We start from the raw sequence: 25,020 nt of genomic DNA, 5'->3' as shown, positions 1-25,020 counted from the left end.
TATCCGTGTCTTGCCCCGCCCCACAGGCCGTTTTCACTATCTCATAGGTGGTTCCTGAAAAGAGCTCCCCGCCTTTGGGCGGGGGTGGGAATCTGGTACATCCTCACGTGAGGGGACTTGCCGGAATGTAGGTGAGTGCTGGTGATGTAGTAAAGGGACTGGGGCAGGAGGAGAAGAGCGCCAGGACCTCAGAACCGAATTAGAACCTCCTTGACTAATTACGAGCAGCTGGAGCTTGGCCATAGCTCCTATACCCCTCCTTGTCAAAATGGGGATAGAAATGCCTGAGCTAGCGCCCGGCACGTAGTGGGTGCCTGGAAAAGTTTCCTTTCCTTTCCGCCCACTTTTCACTGCTGCGGGACCTTTAGTCCCCATCCTCCCTCCCCTGTGCCTGAGGGTGGCCCGGTCCACCACACCCGCTCCACATCCCACGACTGGACTGAAGCTCTTCCCATACGCCGCCGAAAGCGAGTTAACTTTCCTCCGTTCTGGGGCTTTCTCTTTCGCCTCTTAGAGGCAGGGCCACAGCGGTGGAAATGTTCCTTTGCTCTTTGCTCCCTATTTATGTTATTTACAAATGCCTGACGCAGCAGGCGCCGTGCTAAGCACCAGTTTGGCACTGGTGAATAAAACGTGAGAGTCAAAAGAGTTTACAGTTTAGAAGGAGACACATGGCAGGTAGATAACGTATAGCGACACTTAACATCCTATCCCTTCTCCCTAGTTATTTTTCTAACTATTTTCTTCGTGTTTCCATTTTGGTTTTGTTTAGAGTAGTGCCTGGCACATAGTAAATGCATGTTTAATGACATACAAGACGCAAATACGGTGCATAATAGAAAGTAACAAGGGGAGAGGTTCAGGGAGGACCTCCTAGGGGCAACGACCTTTTAGCCAAGGCCTGAGGGTGGGGAAAGGCATCCAAGAAGAGATAACAGCATCTGCCAAGGCCTGACTTAAAGATGGTGCCTTTTAGATCGAAAAAGGTAGAAGCAGAAAGGAATGGCGTGCAAGGTGTCTTTAGAGTTCACGATGAACACAGCCAACTTTTCTACCAGTTTCCAAAAAGCAGAGAATACAACTGTTAAACATGAAGAGGGTAGATTTAAGGCAGAAACTGATAATATGATAAGCCCATACACTGAATAGCAGTTTATAGTCAACAGAACTCTTACTTACCTCATTTTAGCTCCCCAAAGTGTAGGGAATAGGAAATTAGCACAAAGAAGAAACCACACCTCATTTATTCATAATACATACCTGGTACATGGCATGTAGTAAAAATGGATTCGGTTCATGTAACACCATACTAGGTCTTAGAAAGATAAGGACCATGTTCTGCTCATCTATGTTGCATCCCAGCACCTACCACTGGGCCTAGCCCCCAATCTGTATGTGTAAAGTGAAAAACCTCTCACAAGTTACTGGGAGCCTTCCATATGCCAGCTGTGCTTGGTGGGAGAATGTAGAAGGAATAAGACATTATTCTTGTACTGGTGAGGGTTCCAGCCCATAAAGCTTTCCTGAAGTAGAGCTCATGCACAGTAGAACAGGTTTTCTGAGGCTGAAATATTTTAAAAATTTATTTTACACAGAGGGACTGCCCTTCTAAAAGCAATGGTAGGGCTGTAGCTGTAGCCCAGTGGGTAGGTAGAGCACCTGCTAGCATTCACTAGGCCCTGGGTTCAATCCCCAGTATTGCAAAAATAAAATTAAAAGTGCCTTAAAACCGGTAGTGAGTGTTATCACATCAGATAGCAGATTCTGTGTCCCCATCCTCAGGGTTTGCACAGAGCCTGGCACCTGCAGAATGGTGAGAATGTGAGGAATAGAGGAGACCAGAGTATAACCCCCATGTTTTCCTTCTCCCAGGCCAGCAAAGGAGGGGGAAGAGCACCTTGTTGTCCCTCCCAGGCTGCCCAAGCCCCACTGAGAATGGGTGAGAACGAAGAGGACACTGAGGAAGCCTGGCTACAGCTGCGGCCTGTGGAGCCCTTGCCTTCCCAGTGCTGTGGCAGTGGCTGCTCACCCTGTGTGTTTGACCTCTACCACCGAAATCTGGCAAGGTGGGAGGCAGCCCGAGCCAGCAACGACAGGAGCCTTTTGAGTGGGAAGCAGTCACAGGTGAGAGGCTGTGCAGACTACTGGGCCAGGGTGGTGGAGTTTACTTGGCCTCACCCCTGCAAACCAGCTCTGGGAAGATGTGACTGGACAGCAAAAAAGAGTGCACATACAGAGAACAGACAGAGCCAGGGTCAAAGTCCAGGCCTGGAACAAACTTATTAGCAGCTGTGGGGTTTTCATCCTCTGAGCCTTAGTTTCACCGTATGTATAATGGGGATAAACATTTGTGATGTTTAGCACAGACTCTGACATTTATTTCATGTAACAAATATTTATTGAGTGCTTGTTACACATCAGGACCTATGAGCCATGAAAGATTTAAGAGGGAACTAAACAGATACAGTCCTTGCCCTTACAGAGCAAAATAGTTTATAATATATATGAAGTAAATAGGGAATGTTGTTCTTTCTTCTTATTTCATCCTTGCTTTTTTTAAATAGTAAAATTTTTCTTTTTGTAACACTTATGAATGTGTGTGTGTGTGTGTGTGTGTGTGTATATATATATATATCCGTTGTCCATTGTGGAGGAGAGATATCTTCCATTTCTGTGTCTTAATGTAATCGGGCCTCACCATCACTTTTCAGACAACTGTTCCCCATTGTTGGGTTCCAAACTGAACCAAATTTCAGTAATTTTTATGCTTGTTGTTCCTAAGCTATAGATCATACATCCTAAACAAATGCAGGTTTTTTTTCAACTCCAAAACATGACTTAATATCCATCCCTATTAAATGTTCCCTTGTAGTTTTGCCCCTGGAAGGTGGTGGTGGGGACCCGAGCTCTCTGTCTCTGCCAGTGACTGGGGAATGTTCATGACAGCTGTGCTTCTTCCTTCTCTCTGCCCTTCATCTCCACGTGGATCATTTCTGTACTCCTTTTTGGGTTGTTTTTCTTTTTTTCTTTTTGGTGCTGGGAATCAAACCCAGGGCCTCAATCATGCTAGGCAAAGACTCTAGCCCTGAGCTACCATTCTAGTCCCCCTTTCATTTTTTTCTGATGTTTGCTCAAATTTCATTTCTTAATTCTCAGTACCACCAGCCACCTTCTAGATGTACTTGCTTATGAGCATATTGTCCATGTCTCTTTGCTAAAATGTAAGTTCCATAGGAGTGGGGCTGTGTTTTGCTCACTGTTCTGTCTTCTGCCAGCAATTCCTGGCATTATAGTCAATAAACATTTGTTAAGCAAATGAGTGAGTTTATCCTAGGTCTACTGAGTACCATGTCCTGTGTGTTAGGCACAAGGAAGTTGTTGATAAAGATTCCAGGACACCAGCCCTCAGTAAACTCAGCTTGTAGAAAAGGGACCAAGGACCATAAGGATGTACAAAGTAAGAGCTGAGGCCTGGTTAGGCCAGTTAATTGTGTGTCACTTTAGTTTGCTAAACCCAGTTTTATCTGAATATGGGAATATTAATACTTCAGAGGTTATTATGAGGATTTCATGGGATAAATAAATAAAGTACCTGGCACATGGTAGATGCTCAGTAAATAGTGCTGTCATCACCTATCATAACAAATGGAAAGTTAAATGAAAGAAAGTTAATTTTGCCAATCTTGTAAAACAGTATATTTCAACCTAATAATAAATTTTATTTATTTAAATTTTTTTTTTATATCAAAAACTGAACTCAGAGGTGCTTAACCATGGAGCCTCATCTCCAGTCCTTTTTTATTTTTTATTTAAAGGCAGAGTCTTGCTAAGTTGCCCAGGGCCTCGCTAAGTTGCTGAGTCTGGCTTTTCACTTGCAATCTTCTTGCCTTAGCCTCCCAAGCTGCTGGGGTTACAAACATGTGCCACCAGGCCTGGCGTAAGTTTTATTTTAAAAAGTTTAATAGTCATAATAATAGAGATTTCTCATTTCCTTTACAATTAACATTGTGTAAGATATTTTTGTATTGTGATGGACATGGTAGTACATGCCTGTAATACTTTCTACTTCAGAGGCTGAGACAGGAAGATTGCAGGTTCAAGACCAGTCTAGGCAACTTAGTGAGATCTTGTTTCAAAATTAAAAAATTAAAAAAAATAAAAAGGGCTGACTTTACTCAGTGGTAGGGTGCTACTCGGTTCAATCCTCAGTACAACAACAAAAAAAAAGCTTTTATATTGTTATCTCATCTGATAACCATATGTTTATCAGGGATGAGTTGGTCCCTTTTTACACACCGGGAGACTGAGACCCAGAGGATCAAGTGATTTCCCTGGGACCCCACAGACGAGCAGCAGCAGAACTGGAGCTAACTCTAGTGCTCCTGACTCAGTCCAGTGCTCTTTCCAGAGCCCCAGGCAGCTGTGGCCTCATGGGGGATCTAGTAGGGTGGGAGAGGGCACAGTGGAGGAAAAGTCTTGGATACCAAGCCTGAGAGCATTAGTTCTGTGATGCTGTCAGCATTCCCATGAATAGTGGGAGTTTCACAGTTGGTGCTGCACTCTGATTTGGACAAGAGGGAGTCTCAGGTCAGCTGAGTAAGGTGTGGGTATTTTCCAGAAGAGAAAATTCTGAGTCATGGCATTCAAAGAAATCTTCCTGGAGGAGTTGATAATGGGGTTGGAATGGTAATGGCAGTAGGCTGAGTCCTAGAAGACATGAATTTGAGTCCTTGTTTATAGTGTGACTTTGGGCAAGTAAGCCACTACCTCTCAGGTCTCATTTTACCCATATATAATATAAGGATATTGGATTAAATCATCTTTAAAGTGCCTTTAACTTCTCAACTTTGCACATCTAGAACTTGACAGGTTTGAATGCTGAGCAGGTCTCATGCATTGAAGGTGTCTTGGAGAGAGGGCACAACTGGGGCAGCTAAAGACTCAGAGGTTAGAGACAGCAGGTGTTCTTTGGAAGAGGGAGAAAAGTCTGGCATCTGATGCATGGGAGATAAACTGAGGCTTGAAGGTTATTCACTGGACCCTTAAGTATAAGCTAAGGAACTTTCATTTGATCCTGGGACTGACGGAAACCATGGAAGGTTTAAGAGTAAGATGAGCTGAATATAAAATGCTCTCATATTTTTGGATTAGAGGGAAATAAGGTGGCACTACTCTGTGTTACACAGAAAACTTACCAACACAGCTCTCCTTGGAGAACATGGGAAGGATGCTTTTGTGTCCCTTGGGCCCAGCCTCTAGCTGTCAGGTCTTTTCCTGTTGCAGAGCTGCCCCTCCAAGCTGAGCCCAGAGACTTTCCTGGCCTTCCGCATCTGTGCCCTGGACAAACTCACTAAGGACACCTACCATGTTCGATTTGCTCTACCTGGGAACAGCCAACTCAGCCTGCACCCTGGGCAGCACCTCGTCCTACGGTACATTCAGGTCACGGGAGGACCAGAGCCTTGCTGCCTGCCTACCTTGTCCTAACTGGTGGCCTTAGGCAACTTGCCTGACCGCCCTTAAGCCTTCATTTGTCTTCTTCAAAATAGCAATATATGACTCAGATGTTCTTCAGATGGAACTAGAACTAGATAATGCATTATCATGAAAAATAATAATACAAGCACTTTAGCAGCACTTATTATCCAAGGCACAGTGTGTGCATTCGTATGTGTGAATTCACATAACCCTCACAAAGTCCTGTGTGAGTAGTTGCCACTATAATCCCCCACAGGAACCTGAATTCAGAGAGATTTAGGAACTTGGTCCAGGTCACACAGTTAGGAAATGTTGGAGCCAGGATTTGAAGACAAGCAATCTGGCTCTAGGGCCTATGATTTTAACCTATTATGGTTAACACCAGTTGACAGAAATGACACTGTCACTGAAAATAAACTTGCCCAATATCACATAGCTGAGAAGTCAATGGAGCCAGGATTCAAATCAAAACAGCTTGGCTCCTGAGTTATACTCTTAGCCACTTCTCTGAGGTTTGTCCTGACCTGCTTTAGTGCTCTACACCCACTTGGATTCCTGCCCCCACCTTTCCAGGGACAAGATCCTTTGGGATATCCAGGGATTGGTGTCAGCCAGGCAGTCAGTTCTATGAGTTTGGGGTTCATCAGAGAGATCTGGATTTGGGAGTCATCAGCCCATATCTGGATGGCATTTAGGAGCATATGTGTTTGTATGAAAAGAGGAAAGAGGATAGATTTGAACCCTGAAAATTCTGGAATTTATGGGACTGGCAAGAGAAAGAGGAGCTGGCAAAGGAGACATAAGGTGCAATCAGAGGATAAGGTGGGCACCAGGAGAGAGCTTATTGCTGATCAGACTCCAGGTATGTGTCTAGGTGCTTCGGACTTGGCCTGGCTGGCAGTCTTTGAGGCTCACTGTTCTAGGAGGCAGGAGAGCCCCAGGCAGGTCACAGCCTCATGCAACCCTTAATCCGTAAGCCAGGGATGCCCAGAACCCCTACCTCTAGACTGGCTTCTCTCCTCCATCCTCCTCACTATCCCAGTGACATTCCTAACGTATTCAACTGACCATGTCACTCCCTGTTCACTCTCTGATGCACCTCAGTACTTCCATGATAACATCCTAAGCCAAGGCCTCCAGCCTCCCTTCCCACCAAATTCTTCCCTGTCCCCCACTCCACATGTGTTCCTTGTCTGAGCCTTGCCATCCCACGCCAGTTCCTGACTTGTCGACATTGTCCTGCCTCTAAGCTTTTGCCTGGGCTGCCCCATATGCCTGCAGTTACTTCTTTTCCTGTCCCTACTGTGATCTGTCAGTGGCCTGCTTATCCCTTAGTCCTCCAGGAGGTTTTTGGGGTTCTACAGATGAGAGTGATTGCTCCCTCTGTCAGCTTTACCTCTGTTGCAGCAGACGTGCTGGCTCTTTGCATCTATGTCATCTCATATGTCTGTTCTTGTTTCCTCATTTGTTTCATAAGCATTTATTAAATATTTCTGTTTAGTGCCCTGCTTTTGATGCATCGAGACAGGGTCTTTTTAACCTTGCATACCTCAGAGAAGAACATTTTGCACATGACAAGCCTGGAAAAGAGTGCTTGGGTGCTCTTTAAAAGCTGTGAGTAGTAGTGGTGGGGAACCTGGCTTTGGAGTTGAGTTGCAGTTGAATTCTAGCTGTGCGATTGACTTCTCTAAGCATAGGATTCTGCATGTGGATATCATTTGAATGAAATGAAATAGCATGTATAATATGCTTGGTGCATAGTAGGCATTTAATACAACCTGGCTATTATTGTTACTCATGATTGCTATCCTGACCCCATGATAACATTGTAGAGAGGACTCATGCAGGGGATAGGGCTTTGGACTAGTGTTCCTTTGAGAATCCTTCCAGTTTTGATACTCTGGGTGCATGATAGTGTTTCATAAATCTAAACAATTTTTTTAATCTTTATTATCACTACATAGTTGAGACAAGGTCAGGAAAAACCACAGCAGTGTCCCCAAAATTGCTTACATCATCAGTGTGTTTTTTTTTGTTTGTTTGTTTGTTTTTGTGTGTGTGTGTATCAAACCCAGGGCCTTGTGCATGCAAAGCAAGCACTCTACCAAGTGAGCTATAAAACTAGCCCCATCATCAGTGCTTTTTTTTTTTTTTCAAATAATAGTCCATTGAATGGACATACCACATTTTTTATGCCTTTATTTATTTATTTTTTTTTAAGAGAAAATTTTAATATTTATTGTTTAGTTTTCGGCGGACACAACATCTTTGTTTGTATGTGGTGCTGAGGATCGAACCCGGGCCGCACGCATGCCAGGAGAGCGCTCTACCACTTGAGCCACATCCCCAGCCCATGCCTTTATTTTTATGTGGTGCTGAGGATCAAACCCTAGGTGAGTGCTCTACCGCTGAGCCACAATCTCAGCCCCATCATCAGTGCTTTTTGAAGCACTCTTCCACCTGTAATTCCAGTGGCCCCATAGTCAGGACATAGATGGCTGTCTCCATTTTGCAGAAGGGGCAGCTGGAATATTAAATTACTTTGCCTGTCACAACCACCATATGGCAGAGGATGAGTTCAGTGCTCTTTGTTTTGCTGTACCTTGCCTCTCAGTGAAATCTCTGGGGATATCTGGATTCCATCTTCAGATTCATCAGTCTGGCAGAGAAGGTTCTTTTTTTTTTTTTTTTAAAGAGAGAGAGAGAGTTTTTTTTTTTAATATTTATTTTTCAGTTTTCCGCAGACACAATATCTTTGTTTGTATGTGGTGCTGAGGATCGAACCCGGGCTGCACGCATGCCAGGCGAGCGCGCTACTGCTTGAGCCACATCCCCAGCCCAAGAGAAAGTTCTTGATAAGGGTTTGTTGAATGACTGGCTAACCACCTGACTGTGTATTTCTCCTTCCTAGAGGGATAGTAGATGACTTGGAAATTCAGAGAGCCTACACGCCCATCAGCCCTGCCAATGCAAAAGGATACTTTGAAGTTTTAATCAAGGTGAGTTGACTCTTTGGAGGATGCTCCTAAGATGTCGTGAATTGGTACCTCCCTTGCCAGCTTGGTTGGGATCGAACAGTTTCCATCCAGTGTTCATGTGGGAAGAGGCTGACTTACAGGAACAGCAGGCCAGGTAAAGGGAGCCTTCTCCCCTCTCCTTTTCCTGGGGAAGGGGTCTGCTGGACGACTGACTGAGGGCATATTCTCTATAGATTTTAGGAGGAACTATTCTTTTTCACCTTTTCCTATCAGTGAAGAATGAGCACAGAACTGGGAAGTAGAGGAGAACCAAATCTCCACACTCACTGTGTGTTGGGCATTGGGGTTCAAAGGTATGTCAGACACGGTGACCACCCTCAAGGAACCAACCCTGAGACATGAGTGACAGATGCTGTTATCGAGGAGGCCCAGCCCAACTCAGGGCAGCTGGGGGTGCAGGGAAGGCAGGCCATGCTTCCTGGAAAAAACTGTGTTTAAGGAGCAGGGAGTGAGGGGAAATGTGTGAAGGAGTCTCTGCAGGCAGGATTTAGGGAAGTAAGTCATTCATCCCGGAACAGAAGAATGCGTGCCAAGGGAGGAGGATATGAGTTGAGAGAATCAGGAAAAAGGTGGGATGTGGAGGACTTTGTGAACTGAACTAACCTGACATCACCTCTGCGTAGGAGGTGAGCAGAGGCAGGGCCTTTGATACACTTGAAGTAGTATGAATTGGTGGTTGTGGGGAATGGCATTGTAGGCTGATGGATGGATAACCAAATGTAGGGAGGTGGTGACACAGAGTAGGTCTTCTAGGAACTGTACCCTGTCCAAGTGACAGGAGGAGAGGGTGCTCATAGCGTAGTCAGGACAAGTGGAGGAGTTGGTTGAGATGAGATGAGCAAGTGTGTCAGATGCAAAGTGCCCTGGAGACCCAAGGAGTGGGCAACAAATGTACAAGGAGTCATGGAGGTCCTATGCAGAAAAAATAATTAGATTGAACTACACGAAATGGCTGATACTCTGACATTTTTTACTTAGAAATAGCATTTCACAGTAGAGCTCTAGCCCATCATTCCCAGATGGAATCCTGGGGAACACCAATGTAGAAGGATAGCTTTCCCATCCTAATCTCCCTTTAAAACATGAATTATTATTCCTATTTCATTGATGAGCAAGCTGAAGCCCAGGGGAACCCAAGGTCCATAACTAATCAGTGCTGTGGGGGATGAGCCCTGCCCCTGACTCCAAGATGCCGGTGTTGTCTTCCCTCCCACTTCCCTGCCTGCCCTGCCTGCTTCAGAACTCAAATGTTTATTCCCTCACACATAATCCTGGATGGGATCCCTTCTGCACGCTGATGTTTGTCTGGGAGATTCTGCAAATCCTCTCCAAATGGCCTGCTTCCCTGCGCTGCTTGTCTGGGTGTGTTTCTGCTGAGAGGATAAGCCTGGAGACAGTTCTCCAGAGCAGCTGGATCCCTCCCAGCTGTAAGGCTGATTTTCTCCTTCGTTTGCTGGAAAGCCTCTCTTTAGAGAGGCACCTCATTATCCCTAAGCCGCTGGCTAGGAAAAGCCAGAAATGTCTTTGCAAATTGGGAAGGCAGTGGGGTTTTTCCAGTTTGCCTCCCCTTGTAGAAAGGAGGGAGGCTGCACTTCTGAGACACCTGCAGGGTACGGGACACTGCTTCTGGCTCTTTGTTCTCAATTCAACCTTATAACGACAAGTAGATTATATTAGCCCCATTGTACAGATGAAGAAACTGAAGCTCAAAGGTCCTCAGGCAATATGACCCCAAGTAGAAGGATAGAAGCTCAGTGTCCATTTTGTTTTGCAGTGCATCTTGAGCATCTCCTCCAAACCAGTCCATGTAGAGACTCAAAAGAATCTTTCACTTCTTCCTGGTACTGTCTATGGCATAGGGCCTCTGAGGCCACAGTTGGGGTTGTGTCTCCCCGCCAGACTAGGGTCAGAAAACAAAGTATGCTCTAAGACCCAGTCTCCAGAAAGGCAGGAGCAAAACTTTGCCCTCCTTGGTGGTAGAGCTCAGAGGTAGAGCCCTTCCCTAACATGGAACACCCTAAGATCATCCCCAGCATTGCAAAAAAAAAAGGACTCTTCTTCTCAGACCTCTTCCAGGTGAACCCCCTGCCTTTTTTGGGGGGGTATTAGGGGTTGAACCAAGGGTGCATAATCACTGTTCCACATCCCCAGCCCTTTTTTATATTTTATTTAGAGACAGTCATCTCCCCTGCAGTCCCAGCATGGTGCCTGGCACAGAGTGGGTGTCACCCAGGCAACATAGACTGCCCGCCTCCCATGGAGGAATCCCTTCCACAACCTTCATTTTCTCACATATTCAGCACATGGTGTAGGGTAATTCAGACATTATAGGTCCCTTGTTTAGAACCTCCATAAGTTGCTGAGGCTGGCTTTGAGCTCACAATCTTCCTGCCTTAGCCTCCCAGCCAGTTGCTGGGATTACCAGCCAGCGTGACACCTCACCTGGCAGGACTTTCCTTTTGCTTATGCAGATGATAGCTGCAGAAGCAAAGGTGGTATCCAAGGTGGTTCTGGGTGATGGAAAACATGTTTGGAGACCAAAGCCCAGTCTTTTCTTTAAGCCTGGCTGTACTCTCCTAGCATTTTATCCTTCTCATGGGAATTAGGTGTGTATCTGAGCTGTACATTCCTTCTAGATTGTGTGTGTGTGTGTGTGTGTGTGTGTATTGCTAGTCATTGAACCCAGGGCCTCCTGTGTGCTGGGCAAGTGCTTTACCACTGAGCTACACCCCCAGCTCCAGATTGTTTACTCTTAAGGGGAGGGCCTGAATTTGGATTGACTGATTAATTAATTCATTGAGATATTAAGTCCTTTCTATGGTTCAGACATTGGTTGCCTTCATGGAGCTTAAGGTCCAGTTGTCTCCCCTGCAATCCCAGCATGGTGCCTGGCACAGAGTGGGTGGCACCCAGGCAACATAGACTGCCCACTTCCCATGGAGGAATCCCTTCCACAACCTTCATTTTCTCATATATTCAGCACATGGTGTAGGATAATTCAGACATTGCAGATGTTTGGCCTGCAAACCGGATCCAGCCCAAAATATATTTGATTTTGGCCTATATAGTGTTTTAAATTTTTATTAATTACTGTCATTTTAAAATGGGAGACTATAAATAAAAATACAGATTTGCTGCCTGTTTTAGATAATCAGAAGATTTGGCATCATCAGTTCCACAAACTATAGCTTGGTACCTGCAAAGTGGTCCTCCCTAGAAGGAACACAATCTCACCAGTATATCACAGTCCCCACCACTCCCTACTGCTCCCTATCACTGAAATTGTTAACAATTGGTTGTGGGCCCCTGTGGGCATTTGAGTTGAGATCTTTGGTGAAGACTACAGTCCTGTGGATTTGTATCCCAGCCTTGCCATCTCCCTGTGTGGGAATTTATGGGCCTCATCTGAACATCAGGGATGACAGTACCAACCTGTAGGTGCAGAGGTGGATTAGACGCGAGAACATATGTAAAGCCCTCAGCATGCAGGAAGAGCTCCACACTAATGACAAATGTGGTTTGTGTTGGCAGCATATGCCTTTCCCACTGAGTTCTCCCTGTGTTTGCTTTCAGTGCTATCAGACAGGGCTGATGTCCCGGTGTGTCAAGTCCTGGAGAGTGGGAGACACAGCTTTTTGGCGAGGACCTTTTGGAAACTTCTTCTATAAACCAAATCAGGTCAGTGCCAGCACCCTAAGTGTTTAGGAGATGCCCCTGGCTTACCTCCAGGGCTGTGATTCTCATATTTTAGGCCATAGAACCTCACTGTGCCTTTGTTCATAAGCTTAAACTCAATCCTGAGAGTATCCTTGGAGTTGAGAAAGGGAGGAGATAGAATAGTGGAATAGACACTAATAAACAAAACCACCTGCTGTGCTCCAAGACTATCTGTGGCTGCCCATTGCTCAGAAAACCAGACTCATTTACTTGGTGTTTAGGAGTCCGTGCCACATAACCCTCAGGTGCTGTTCTGTGCATTCCACTCATAGGGCCAAATATAGCCATGGCTCCCTGCTTAGGAGCCCACTGCTTCCCAGCTCAGAAGGCTATTGCCCTCGTCTTCATGGCATGTTACTTCCTTGATTTTCCCAGGAATACTTAGCAATTCCTCTTCAGTTGGTGCATATTTGAAGAGCAGTTTGGCAGTATATAACAAGAGTCTTAAGAATCTTTAAATCCTTTGACCCAGTAATTTCATGTCTAGAAGTCTTTTGTGTGGAAAGAATCCAAAATGCTGACTACTTTGCATGTATTCATGTTTTTTTTGTGTGTGTGTAATAACAAAAAATTGGAGATAATTGAATATCCAACATTAGAGGTACAGTTAAATATTCTGGGTTCCAGTATACAAATATGCAGGCACTTGATAGAGTATTATCTTGGGTTTTAAAACATAATTTGCTTATAAATGATACGTGCTGGGCTGGGGATATAGCTCAATTGGTAGAGTGCTTGCCTTGCATGCACAAGGCCCTGGGTTCAATCCCCAGCACCACAAAATAATAATAAATAAATAAGTAATGCATGCTTATGCTACAAGATCAAGTAATAAACATTAGGTAAAAAACTGAATATATACCAGGTTGAGAAACTAACTGAAAAGGCACAGAAAAAATATGAAAGGAAAATACAATGTAATATGCTAAACTCTGAATGGTAGAATTATGGGTGATTTTTATTTTCTTCATTTATTATATGTTCCAAAATTATACATTCTAAATTTTCTTCGATGATCACCTATTACCTTTATAATTAGGAAAACAAAGCAAAACAAAAACAAATGGAAAAGAATGAATCATGCTTACCTCATCTTTCTTTTTGTTTAATTTTAAAATAGCATTTATTGTTTTTTTTTTCTTTATTATAAATGCAGTACATATTCATTATCCAGAAAAAAGAGCTTTAGCTATATAGAGGCAAAAACAAGAAAACAACAAACACCTGCAGGCCATTTCTTTAGATACCAGGTTGCTACCTTGATGTGTATTCTTCCAAATCCTCTTTCATGAGTGGGTATGTTGGCATAGGTACATACACAGGTATGCATACTGAGCACTTGCACATATGTATGTATTATAATGCTATCAGGGACAGGGTGTAGCTCAGTGGGAGAGCACTTGCCTAGCATCCACAAGGCCCTGGATTCCATCCCCAGCACCATAAAAAAAGGAAAATAAATAAATAATACCATCAGACACATATTTGGCACCTTCAGTGTACATACTCTGACCTTAGCACTTGATATATGTTAACTCAGTTCCCACAACAGTTTTCAGGTACTTCTGTCTCCAGTTTACACATGCATGTGTACACGTTAGTGCTCTTTCACAGGATTCCATAGGACTCCCCAGTACTAACTGCACTCAACCCTGTGTTTTAGCTCAGTGTGTCCCGGCCCCCCAGTCCCTGAGAGCAGGGCAAGGAAATTGTTCCTATTTCTTCCTTGCCTAGGGTAGACACCAGATAAAAAAGTTTGTCTTGACCACTTTTTCCAGGAGGGAACCTTCTGATGCCATGTTGCTATCCTTTATATCCATCAAACACTCAAAAGCCCCTGCATTTATTTATTTATTTAATATTTATTTTTTAGTTCTTGGCGGACACAACATCTTTGTTTGTATGTGGTGCTGAGGATCGAACCCGGGCCGCACACATGCCAGGCCAGCGCGCTACCGCTTGAGCCACATCCCCAGCCCCCCTGCATTTATTAATCTTTTTTTTTTCCCAGCACTGATGGTTGAACCCAGGACCTGGTGCATAGTAGCACTCTGTCACTGAGCTACACCTCCAGTGCTAGCCCCTGTATTTCTCATCTGTGAGGATATAGGGCCCAGTAGTGAGGGAAAGGCGATATTGTCTCAAACATTCCTGTTGGCCACTGGAAGCCTTGATCAGGGCTGGTTTTTCTCCCACGAGAATGCCTGGGTGCTGCTCCCCTCTTGCCAGCCTGCTTTGCTTCTCTGCACTTGTCTCATTACAGACAGATATTATATCAGCCCTGAGGCTGACACCCAAGCATGAGTGTGCTCATGCAATAGACAGAATTGTTTACCCAGGCTCCTGCTCATGCTGGACTCCAGGGACCAGAGGTAAATCAGACAAGGCCTCTGTCCTCCCACTTAGTCTGATGGAGGAGACAAGCACACAAACAGATGACAACAGTATGCCTCTGTTATATCAAGGGAGGCACAGCAAGCTATGAAAACACAAAGGAAGACCCCCTTCCCTGGCCCTGGCTGGGAGAGGCTTCCCAGAAGACAGCCTGAACATGGAGAAGTTCAGGGTGGGTTGAGGCAGGCTGAAGACATGGAGATGGGAGGTTGCATGAACAAGGACAGCAGGACATGGCCCCACAACAGCAGGTAGGAGGGTATCCTGAGCCTAGCAAAGGGAAGCAGTCTAATTGGATTAAACCTCAGCTCCTCACCAGGCACTTTATGTCATTTCTTATGAGCCTCAAAACACTTTTTGAGATAGGTGTCATTATGAGGAAGTGCAATTGTGTGTGTGTGTGTGTGTGTGTGTATGTGTTATTGGGAATTGAGCCCAGGTATGCTCTACCACTGAGTTGCATCCCCAGCCCTTTTAATTTTTTATTTTGACACAGGGTCTCAGTAAGTTGTTGAGGCTGGCCTCAAACTTATGATTCTCCTACATGAGTTTCCCGAGTATCTGTGATTATAGATATGCACCACCACCCTGGCTTTTTTTTTAAATTTTTTTTTACCAATTAAGAAACTGAGGCCCATATTGATTTAAAAAAAAAAAATGCCCAGATCATATGGTTTGGTATTTCTACACAGAGGCCTAATCTCTAGAATGAGGGAAGTGAATACTTCTCTGCATGGGGGTCAGGCACTAGCTTTTGATGCACTCATCTTAAGAAGGCTTGCCCCTCTTTAAGAGATCTAGAGCCAGGAAATGAGTTTAGTGAGAGGAATTGAGGGAACTAGGCCTCTTGAGCAGGAACTTACCTTGATTGCATGACTCTTTTGGACCAATGCTGTGTTAGACACTTGCGTATATTGTCGCATTTAGTCTAGAGAAGGGTAGGCTCTGGGGTCCAAGATGGGGCCCAGAGATATCTTCAAGGCTGCCTAGGGGCAAAGGAAGTAGCCCAGAGAATAGTGCTGTGATGGAGTTGGAAGTGGGCAAGGCTTTGGAGGGAGCAGGTTTCAGCTCAGCGTGAGGTGGAGAGATCTCCCTAGCAGGGGCAGTTGGCCTATGATGGAGCAAGCTGATTTGGGAGGCAGTGAGTTCCATGGCAGCAGAAGCTGTGAGCAGAGTCCTTGTGGCAATGCTTTAGAAGTCAAACAAGCCCGGGTTCAGGTTGGACTACACTGCTATGTTCCCTTTCAGCCTCAAGACTCCTTAATCTCTGTTATACATACCTCATATGCCTTTCATAAGCCAGGATGACTTCCTGAAGAAGAAGAGAGGGGGCATAGATGGGTGGAAACCCAGAAAGAGCACTGCTTCTGGTTCAAGCAAAACCAAGAAAAGGCCCATAAGCAGGACAGGTGGGATGAGACCCTCAATCCACCTGTCATGCCCATTCTACTCCCCAGTATGGTGAGCTCCTCATGCTGGCTGCAGGCACAGGTCTGGCTCCCATGGTGCCCATCCTGCAGAGCATCACAGACAATGAAGATGATGAGACCTTCGTCACCCTGGTCTGCTGCTTCAAGACCTTTGAGAGCATCTATCTGAAAACCTTCCTCCAGGAGCAGACCCGTTTCTGGAATGTCCGCACCTTCTTCATACTCAGCCAGGTAAGCCCAGGGAGGTGACTTCCCTCCCTGAGACTCTGCAGTCACCTTGCATCCATCCCAAGGACCAACCTCTTTGCGCCACGTTGCGCTAATAATCCCTGTCACTGGTAGTATACCCACAGGCTCCTGGCACAGAAGGCGGGTATTACTATGGTCTCTTTTTTTTTTTTTTGCACTAGGGATTGAACCAGGAACACTTCACCACTAAACTACATCCCCAGTTCTTTTTATTACTTTACCACTGAGCTACATCCCCAGTCCTTTACAGTTTTAAAATTTTGAGACAGTCTCACTAAGTTGCTGAAGGTCTTGCTAAATTGCTGAGGCTGACCTCAAACTTATAATCCTCCTGCCTCTGCCTCCTGAGTTGTTGCAGTTATAGGTATGTACCCCTGTGCCCAGCTCTCACCATGTTCTTATGCAGAATGTACACAGAACTCATCAGCGAAAGACAGTTGTGTCACACTGTAGACAGGATTGAGCCAGGATTTGAGCCCAGGACTGACTCCTTCCCAAGCTCTAGCTCCTCCCACCATCCTTTGCTGCCTCCCCCACCCTCTGGCATCACCAGCTGTGTGACCTGGGACCAGCCGTGGAGTCAGGGCAGGCTCGATGTATTCAGTTCCTTGGGACCAGGACCACATGTTTGGGTCAGCACTGTTTGTTCAGGGATTAATGTAGTGCCAGGCACAAAGTAGAGACTGTGTCAGCAACTGATGGTCCAAGCTGGATCCAGGTTCCCTCCATTTAGAAGGTTCCCCATCACCTCAGTTCATCTTCTCATGAGACTCCCCAAGCTGCAGATTCTTTATCTGTAAGTCACACCGCCTTCTGATACTGCCTCCCTCCGGTTCCCTATACCCTTCATTCACTCTAGTGACCCTTCTTGGATCCTCCCCACCATAGAAGGAGGACCGTCTTTGCGCTTTATCTCAAGCCAGGTCCTCAGCTGCCTTTGTTCTTCTGCCTTCCTTGGTCTATAGATTCAATTCTCCTTGCACCTGCTGGCTTGAGGGTCCCTCCTGGGGCCTCCCAGCATTCCTTTTTGCTTATGGTCAGTCTTCTTGCCCTGTAATGTGGACACCCCTCTCATTAATTTCCTCTTTGAGGCATCTGTCACTTAGCTGATCCTCAGCACTGTGGTCAGGTGGGTGAGGGTTGGGTTAGGAAACTGGATTTCCCTTCCTCAAACCAGAGTTTCTGGGCTCCCCAGGAGCCAGGGTCTGTGGCCTGTCCATGGGGCAGAGTGCTCAGTGGTAAGCACATCAAGAGGGTCATGCTTGGTGAACATTAGAAGCAGCAGGAAGTACCCAGGCAGGGCACAAAGCCAGAGGCTAGTGTGCAGCCTGAGGGAGTGGGTGAAGGAAGGCCATGGTGCCCCTGCCCAGGATAGTGGGAGCGGGGCAGGAGGGTGGTAGCCACCTTGGATGCTGACCAGCTCTCCTGTCCTCTGTCCCCCACCCACATGCCTACAAAATTCCAGGACACAAAAGTGAAGATGACCCACTCCCTGCCCTGTAGGCGCTCAACTGTGCACGGAGAGATGGCACAAGGACAGGACAGCTGATAAGGGTTCCCTCTCCTTGAGCACTTTCTCTGCCTGGTATCATTTGAAGCACTGTGTGTAGGAACTAATTTAATCTCCACAGAGTCTCATGGGGCTTGTACTGCCATGATGCCCCTTTTAAGATGTAGAAATTGAGGCAAAAATGATTAAGAACAAAATAACCCAGCCAGCTGGTAGAGAGCTGGGATGCTGGGACAGGCCAAGTGGTCCTGCTCAGTGGCCTTTCTCTTTGTGCTCATCACTGTAAGATAGCACAGCACAAGATGCTGAGAGGCAAGGATGGTCAGGATGCTGATGGCCAGCAGGCAGAATTGGGAGGGCTTTGTGGAGCAGTTGACCTTAGGGCTTTGATGTTGCAGAGGCCTGGGGTTGGGCAGGGAAGTGGGCTGCCCATTGATGGAGGGGCAGGTAAAAGGGGCTGAGGATGATGGCTCTGCCCCTTCATACTCCCTCGAGGGCTCCTACTCCCCTAACTGGGCCCTGGAAATTGTGTCCTTCGGGGTCTCCCACTCCAGTTACTCCCTGCCAATTTGTTGTTTATTCTGCAGCCTAAATGACAGATTTGATGGACTACCACTTTGCTCCAGCTCTTTCCTGGCTCCCCACTGCCATTAGGACAGTGTCTAAACTCAGTAGCCCTGGCAGAATGTACAGTTTTGCCTCCTGGCCCAGCCTCCCTGTGTGCTGTGTCCTGGTGTCACTGGTCTGCTCAGTGGTGCAAGTGAGCTCTGCTTTCCTGGCTGCTAGGCCTTTACTCAAGCTGTGTCCTCTGCCAGGGGAGCTGTCCCCCTCCCTTTCTTAACACCTGCTTACCCTTCGCATCCTGCCGAGGGGAGCTCATCCTGGATGTTTGCCCAGAGCCCCTGGGTGGTGCTGGTGTTCTGCTGTTACAGCCCCACTCTCCTCCTCTACTTGCCACACCATCATTGCTTACAGGCCCCTCCTGACCTGAGCAGCAGCCAGACCCAGTGCACTTTGGGGTGCACAGTTAGGGTGGCGGCAGGCAAAGCCAACTGGCCTGAGGGAACTGAGCATTGGGAAGGAGAAGTGAAGCCAGCAGGCCCTACCAGGCCCTGCCCTTGAGGCCCCTTAGGATGAGTCAGACCGTGGAGGGAGTATAGGCTCAGACTGTGAAGGGAGTGTGGGAGGATTCACATCATCAGGAGGACTCCTTCACTCTCCAGTGCAAGAGGGCTTTTGGGGTCAGATAAGCTCTGTGAGGTAGGGCTCCAAGGCCCTGTGAGCAAACTTGATGCTAGAAGCCTCAGCATCCAGGGCTTCTACAAGGTTTCACCCTCTGTGGCTTGCTGGACCAGGGTTTTCCACAGCCTGTGTCCTCATCCATAGCTCAGAGAGGTCAGTCACACAGGAAATGACAGAGCAGCTAAGATTCCAACTCGAACCCCCTCTCTCCATCCTCTCTGGCCCCAGGAACTAGCAGCTGGCCTTCATAGGTCTCCAGAGTGTCAGTCCTGCCCTGGGCTTAGTTGTGTGCTAATGATATGGTTTCTTCTCTTTATTAAAGTTCTTCAAACTGTGTACACCTAATGATTTGTACACTTCTCCATGTGTAAGTTATATTTCAATAAAATGTTTACTTAAAATAGAAAAAGAAATTCTTCTAAGTCAGCTAGAGGTGGACCGATTACTTCATGAACCTAAGGGAGGAGGACAACTGTGAGCCAGAGATGGAGGGCAGGAAGAGCAGGGGCCTGGGCCTCTTGGGCCTCTATGTGAAGGATAGATCCCCTTTTGTTATGGCGGCTCTGCTGCCTAGGACCTGTGTTACACACAGCTGGGACAAGACCTAGAGACTCATCTGTTTGAGCAGCCACCATGTCCCCTACCATCATACCTGGCATCAGTGGGCACCTGGCAAACATCTTTAAAATAAACAAGGAATTCATTGAAACCTTAAAACAAATGAACAAAAGTATGCCCTGAGGTGACAGTAATGGATCGAATTAGGGATCCTGGAAACCCCCTTATCTATGGGGAGAACCGCTCCCTGCCAGTGTCAGCTACAGAGGCAGTGAGAAGTGGTAAGAGTAGAGTTCTGCACCTTCCCAGGGAAGCCTCTTCTCCTCCCCATACCTCCCCCGCTCTGGGAGGTAACAGCTCCCAAGACTGCTGCCAGGGTGATGAGGATCTAAGTTTGCTTCCTATCCTCTCTGCGTCTCTTTCCTCATTTGGTAGAGAAGAGCTGGCAATATGAACTCTGAGGAACCCATGGTAGTCACTCCCGCTCTTTCTGATCTTCCCAGGAGAACTCTCCAGAGCAGCTTCCCTGGAGTTACCGAGAGAAGACCCACTTTGGTCACCTGGACCAGGACCTGATTGAAGAGCTGGTTAGTCGATGTCGGAGAAAGCCATTTGCCTTGGTCTGTGGCTCCCCCAAGTTTACCGAGGACATGGCCAAGTGCTTGCTGTGTGCAGGCCTGACTAAGGACTCCTACTTTCTCTTCTAGCCCGGATCTCCTTTCCAAAGCCTGACCAGGGGCCTGTTGCAGGGACACGGGAAGAATCTCAGACTAGAATCAGAAGTCATGGCATCCAGGCATGGCCCTGCTGCTCACTTGCCATGTAACCTTAGGCAAATGTCTTCATCTCTTAGGATTTCTGTTTCTACACTATAGGGTTAAGCATTTCTTCCTGGCATCCTGCTGTGTGGAACGAGGGCTGTGGGAGCCCTGATTGGTAAGCATCCAGCCTTAGAGTCAGGAGGACTCCTCCAAGGAAGCCAAGTCTAGGATAAGTAGCAGTTGGGCAGGAGAAGTGGGGAGCTGCCCTGGTTCTTCCAGTTAGAAGGCCCTTTAGGAGCTCCAACAGTGGTGTTCATGCCAGCTCAGAACCCTAGGTTTAAACCCTCTAAACCTTCTGTGTTTAGAGAATGACCCCAGCAGAAGCTAAATGCTCTCTGGACAAGGACCATAATTTATGTACCTTGTGCACTGAAAGCCTTGGATTCTGACTTGCCAGCATTCTTGGAGCAAGGCATTATCCTGGATGACCTCTGTATTGGCTCCAAACATGTCCCACTGCAAGCAGCTTTGCATTCAATCTCCTTTCTCTGGCTCTAGAGTCTGGGCAGCCCAGAGCCCTTTCTGTAGCTTAAGAAGAGGCCTGGAGGCAGACACCTTCCCTCTTCCCGCAGGTGGCTGGCTCAGCCTGTGCCTTCAGCTGGGTGCCCTGGTTACGGTTGCTAAGGAGATCTAAAGATAGAGCAGGAGACCTGGGTCCCTCTCTCAGCTCTGCCCACAGTGGTTGCTGATCCAGTTCCCCCCAGCCCTCCCCATCCCACTCCCTCCATCCTGCAGAGGGCGTGCCCTCTCCAGGGAGCCTGGTGCCCCTGGGCAGTGCACTGCACTTAATATAATTCTGCTTTTTTCAGCCTGGGTTCCAGTGTGCTGCATCAGCACTGGCTGGCTACGGGCCATCCCCAAAATTGGAATTCTAAGCAGTGGAATCTTAGCCATGGGACATTAAGAGCTAGGTTTTTGCAGTCATAAATTTCTGGTCCTCATATCAAAGCTGAAAGTATAGGATGCTAGAAAACGTCTAGTCCAACAGAGTGATATAAATGGAGAAGTCAAGGCCCAGTAAGGCCAAATGACTTGCCCAAGGCGAAAGAGTTAACAGGAGAGCTGGCACCACAAGTTTCCTAATTTCAACCCTGTGCTCATAGTTCTCCACCAGTGGTTTTCAAAATGGGCTCCACAGGGCTCTTGCATGGATGACAGCAGTGAAAAGATGGCCAGAGGGATCTCCAGGCCCCACTTCAGCCAGAAGAATTCTATTTTTATCCTATTTGTATACTGGGGTGTGGAGTAATTTTGTCAGAAAGGATTTTCCTGTCCCCCCCCCCCCAAAAAAAAAAGTTACAACAAATGTGCTGTTCCATGTTCACCAAATAGTCATGATAAGCAACAGAAGGACATGCAAAGGGTTCACACTGTTCCACAGGAAGGGATTCTGTGCTAGATGGAGGAAGGGTTGCTGGATGTGACCTTCTCCAAGACCATACGCATGTGAGCATATTAAAGGCTTTGAGAAGACTACGGGTTTCATTTGGCTTAACCCAGAGTTTCTCAGGCATTTTCCTCTAGAACACTTCTGTAGGGCCAGGCTCCCTCCAGCACAGTGCAATGAAAGGAAAAGGCCCTGATAGAGCTCCCAAGTAGGGACTGTTGATCTCCTGCTTGACCTGTGCCTGGGGCAAGACACTTTCCCTCCTTCAGGGCCCCTGTAACCTCTTGCCAGTGTCCTTGTCCTGCCCTCTGCCAGTACATCCTGTGGACTCTACTTGAAGGGTTATTGGAGGCAATTATGAGCCTGACTCTGTTCTAGATACTTAGGAAACAACAGTGGGCAAGTGCTGCCTTCCTGTCAAGGAGCTCCAGCCTAGCCAGGAATGTAGGGGTTAAACTTGTAGATCTGAAAAAATGGAGTGTGGAGTAGGACTAGAAATAAGCTAGTTCTAGGGCTTTACCTAACCTAGGGAAGGCCAGGGACATGCCACTGTGCCCCTGTGGATGGAGAGTACGCTCACTCATAACTAGGGGTGGAGTGGGGGTCCTCACTTAGAGAGTAAAGGTCTGGGTCAGTTCCTTCATATTTTTCTTTGTGCCATTTTAGAGATTTGATATTTAGGTATTAGACAAGGTCACCTCATGGTTAACAGCCCCTCTTGTCCTAGAGTGGTCATCCTTCCCCTCCCTCCACATAGAGTCTGTGTAGTCTGGCTGCTGGCGGGATCACTTGTCAGGGACATTGGTGAGGACCTAGCCATGCCTTTGGTGCCAAGATCAGAAGGACTCCTGTCATCAGATACTTGAGAGCTTGTGTCTGGGTGTTGTGCCTTGCAGGGTGCCTAGTGAGCCCCAGAAGAGGAGGAGTGGTTAAGATGTGTGAAAACAGACCTCTTGGGATTTGGGATGAGACTCTGGGCAGCTGGTCCATCCCTCCCATCTCCTGCTGGTGCCTTATGTAGGCCATCGGGGAAGTGCTGTGGGTGGTGGCCACTGTGTGATATTGCAGTGGTAGAAGGAGACTTAGGAGCTGGACATGACCAAAAGGCATCGGGAAATCAACAAAGTGACAACAGTTCTGTGATCAGATAGGTCTTGGACTTATTCTAGGCCCAGGCTGTCCCCTTTGGGCCCTGCTCTACACTAATCAGACTGATTTTCCTAACGTGCAAATTCATGCCTATCACTGTCCTACTTAAAGTCTTTCCATGGTTCCTTGTTACCTTCAGGACATGGCATCTCAGCTTTGCTCACCTCTCCAGACCTGTCCTGTGCTGCCACCTGCTCTGTGCCCACCTCTTATACTCCATACGTGTTCTCTGGTATCATTGCTCCCTTCACACTTACTGCTCCCTTTGCCTGGCCAGCCTCCTGATTCCAGTCTCCCACTCTCATTTTTTACCTCCTTATCCTCTGAGCTCCTGGTTCAGTGTCTCTTCTTTGGGAATCCTTGCTGCCTCTTCCACCCCAGTCTGGAGCAGTGAGCAGAGACTCTTGAGTTCTTCCATTGCCACACCCATCAGACTGAGCACAGCAAGGGCCCTGCATAGCCCAGTCCACTGCTTCCCCAGCAGAGAGGGCGCGCAGTACATCCTGAAGGTCAAATACTTGAGTGATAAGCAATATTCATGGAGCAAGTGACAGGTGGCAGAATGCTTTTCATATTCATTGAAGCACAGAATCTTAACAAATATTTATGCTATTTTATTACCCCAATTTACAGATGAAGAAACTAAGCTTCCAAGTCATTGAGCGATTCTCCAAGGTCATGTAGGCAACACAAGTTCCAACCTGTGGTGATTGTTGTAAAGGTTATATATGACACATGAATGCACCTGGAGATGTGTATAAAGATTTTTATTGCTGCACTGTTCAAAACAGCAAAAACTAAAAATTGTATGTCCATGAAGAAGAGAAAAAATGAACAGTTCCTCCTTTTCATTTGGTGCTGGGGATTGACCCCAGAGCCTCACGTGTGCTAAGCACACTCTGTCACTGAGCCACACCACAGCCCCAACAAATTGTTCTTATTCATCCAGTGGAACATCAGACAGCAGTTAAAATGAATGAACTAGACATCTGTCAACATAGACTAAATCCTAAAAACACCATAATGATGTGAATTGCATGTTGTGAAAGGATAGGTACAGTGAGACACCTGTACTTAGAAATTGTTAAAACCCAAAGTAATGCTGCCTTTTGAGTTGAGGAACCAGCTGCAAGCATGAGGCTGGCTCTGGTGATGGACAGAGGAGTTGGGTGGGGTCTCGGGCTGCATCTGTACTTGTATTATATTAAAAACATTTGAAATGAACATTGCAAAATGTGAACTGGTTAATCTGGGCAATGGGTTCACTGATATCTGCTAATATTTTCTATTTTGTTTTGTTTTAAATAATTCTATAATTAAAGATCTCTTAATATTTTTTTTAGTAGTAGATGGACACAATACCTTTATTTGTTTTTATTTTTTGTGGTGCTAGGGATCGAACCCAGTGCCTCAAGCATGCCAGGCAAGTGCTCTACCACTGAGCCACTGCCCTGACCCTTAAAGATCTTTTTAAAAATATCGAATGTGGGCTGGAGTCATGGCTCAGTGGTAGAGCGCTTGCCTGGCATGTGTGAGGCCCTGAGTTTGATCCTTAGCACTGCATATAAATAAATAAAAGATCCATTGACAACTAAAAAATATTTAAAAAAAAAATCAAATGTGAACCAGGCATGGTGGCGGGGCATAAGCCTATAATCCTGGTAACTTGAAACTGAGGCAAGAGGATCATGAGTTCCATGCCAGGCTCAGCAACTTAGTGATCCTGTTTCAAAAAATGAAATGGACTGGGGATGTAGCTCAGTGGTAAACTGCACCAGAGTTCAATCCCCAGTTTAAAGTATGTGTGTGTGTGTGTGTAATCTCAAAATGTGATTTTGACCCCAAATTGCAACGCTCTTCACAAACTATGGGCTTACAAACATCCACTCCCTCTCTCCCACCTCACACAGGTTATTCCCTTTATGCCTCCAATCTCTTCAGTCATTCATTCAAGACTGTGAGCTTGTACCATGCCAGGCCCTCTTCTAGATGTCAGGGACCCAGCAAGAAGGAGTATAAATCATTCCCAGCACTCCTGCTGACTGGG

At 46.6% G+C, this 25,020-nt stretch overlaps 1 protein-coding gene across 4 annotated transcripts; it reads left to right on the top strand.

The window, feature by feature from the left end:
* Positions 1-25: 25 nt before the first annotated feature.
* On the top strand, positions 26-24,197 carry LOC124096911 (NADH-cytochrome b5 reductase-like). Of its 4 annotated transcripts, XR_006853039.1 has the most exons (9): positions 26-131; positions 1,873-2,124; positions 5,284-5,432; positions 8,390-8,477; positions 12,090-12,194; positions 16,085-16,288; positions 20,120-20,203; positions 20,324-20,552; positions 23,607-24,197. XR_006853039.1 is itself a non-coding variant. In XM_046450980.1 (8 exons), the coding sequence occupies exons 2-8, from the start codon at positions 1,936-1,938 to the stop codon at positions 23,655-23,657; spliced, it is 870 nt and encodes a 289-aa protein (XP_046306936.1). In that variant the 5' UTR covers positions 26-131; positions 1,873-1,935; the 3' UTR covers positions 23,658-24,197. The 4 variants fall into 4 exon arrangements, 3 of the variants coding, with proteins under 3 accessions (XP_046306936.1, XP_046306934.1, XP_046306935.1); XM_046450980.1 differs by lacking the exon at positions 20,324-20,552; XM_046450978.1 differs by having other exon boundaries at positions 20,324-24,197.
* Positions 24,198-25,020: the final 823 nt, after the last annotated feature.

This window comes from Marmota monax, unplaced genomic scaffold (assembly GCF_021218885.2).
Source record: "Marmota monax isolate L192 unplaced genomic scaffold, Marmota_monax_Labrador192_F-V1.1 WCK01_AAM20220418_F8-fsc00023, whole genome shotgun sequence".
Taxonomy (NCBI): domain Eukaryota; kingdom Metazoa; phylum Chordata; class Mammalia; order Rodentia; family Sciuridae; genus Marmota; species Marmota monax.
Note: the sequence above shows the minus strand (reverse complement) of the source record. Positions and strands in the feature narration are given on the sequence as shown.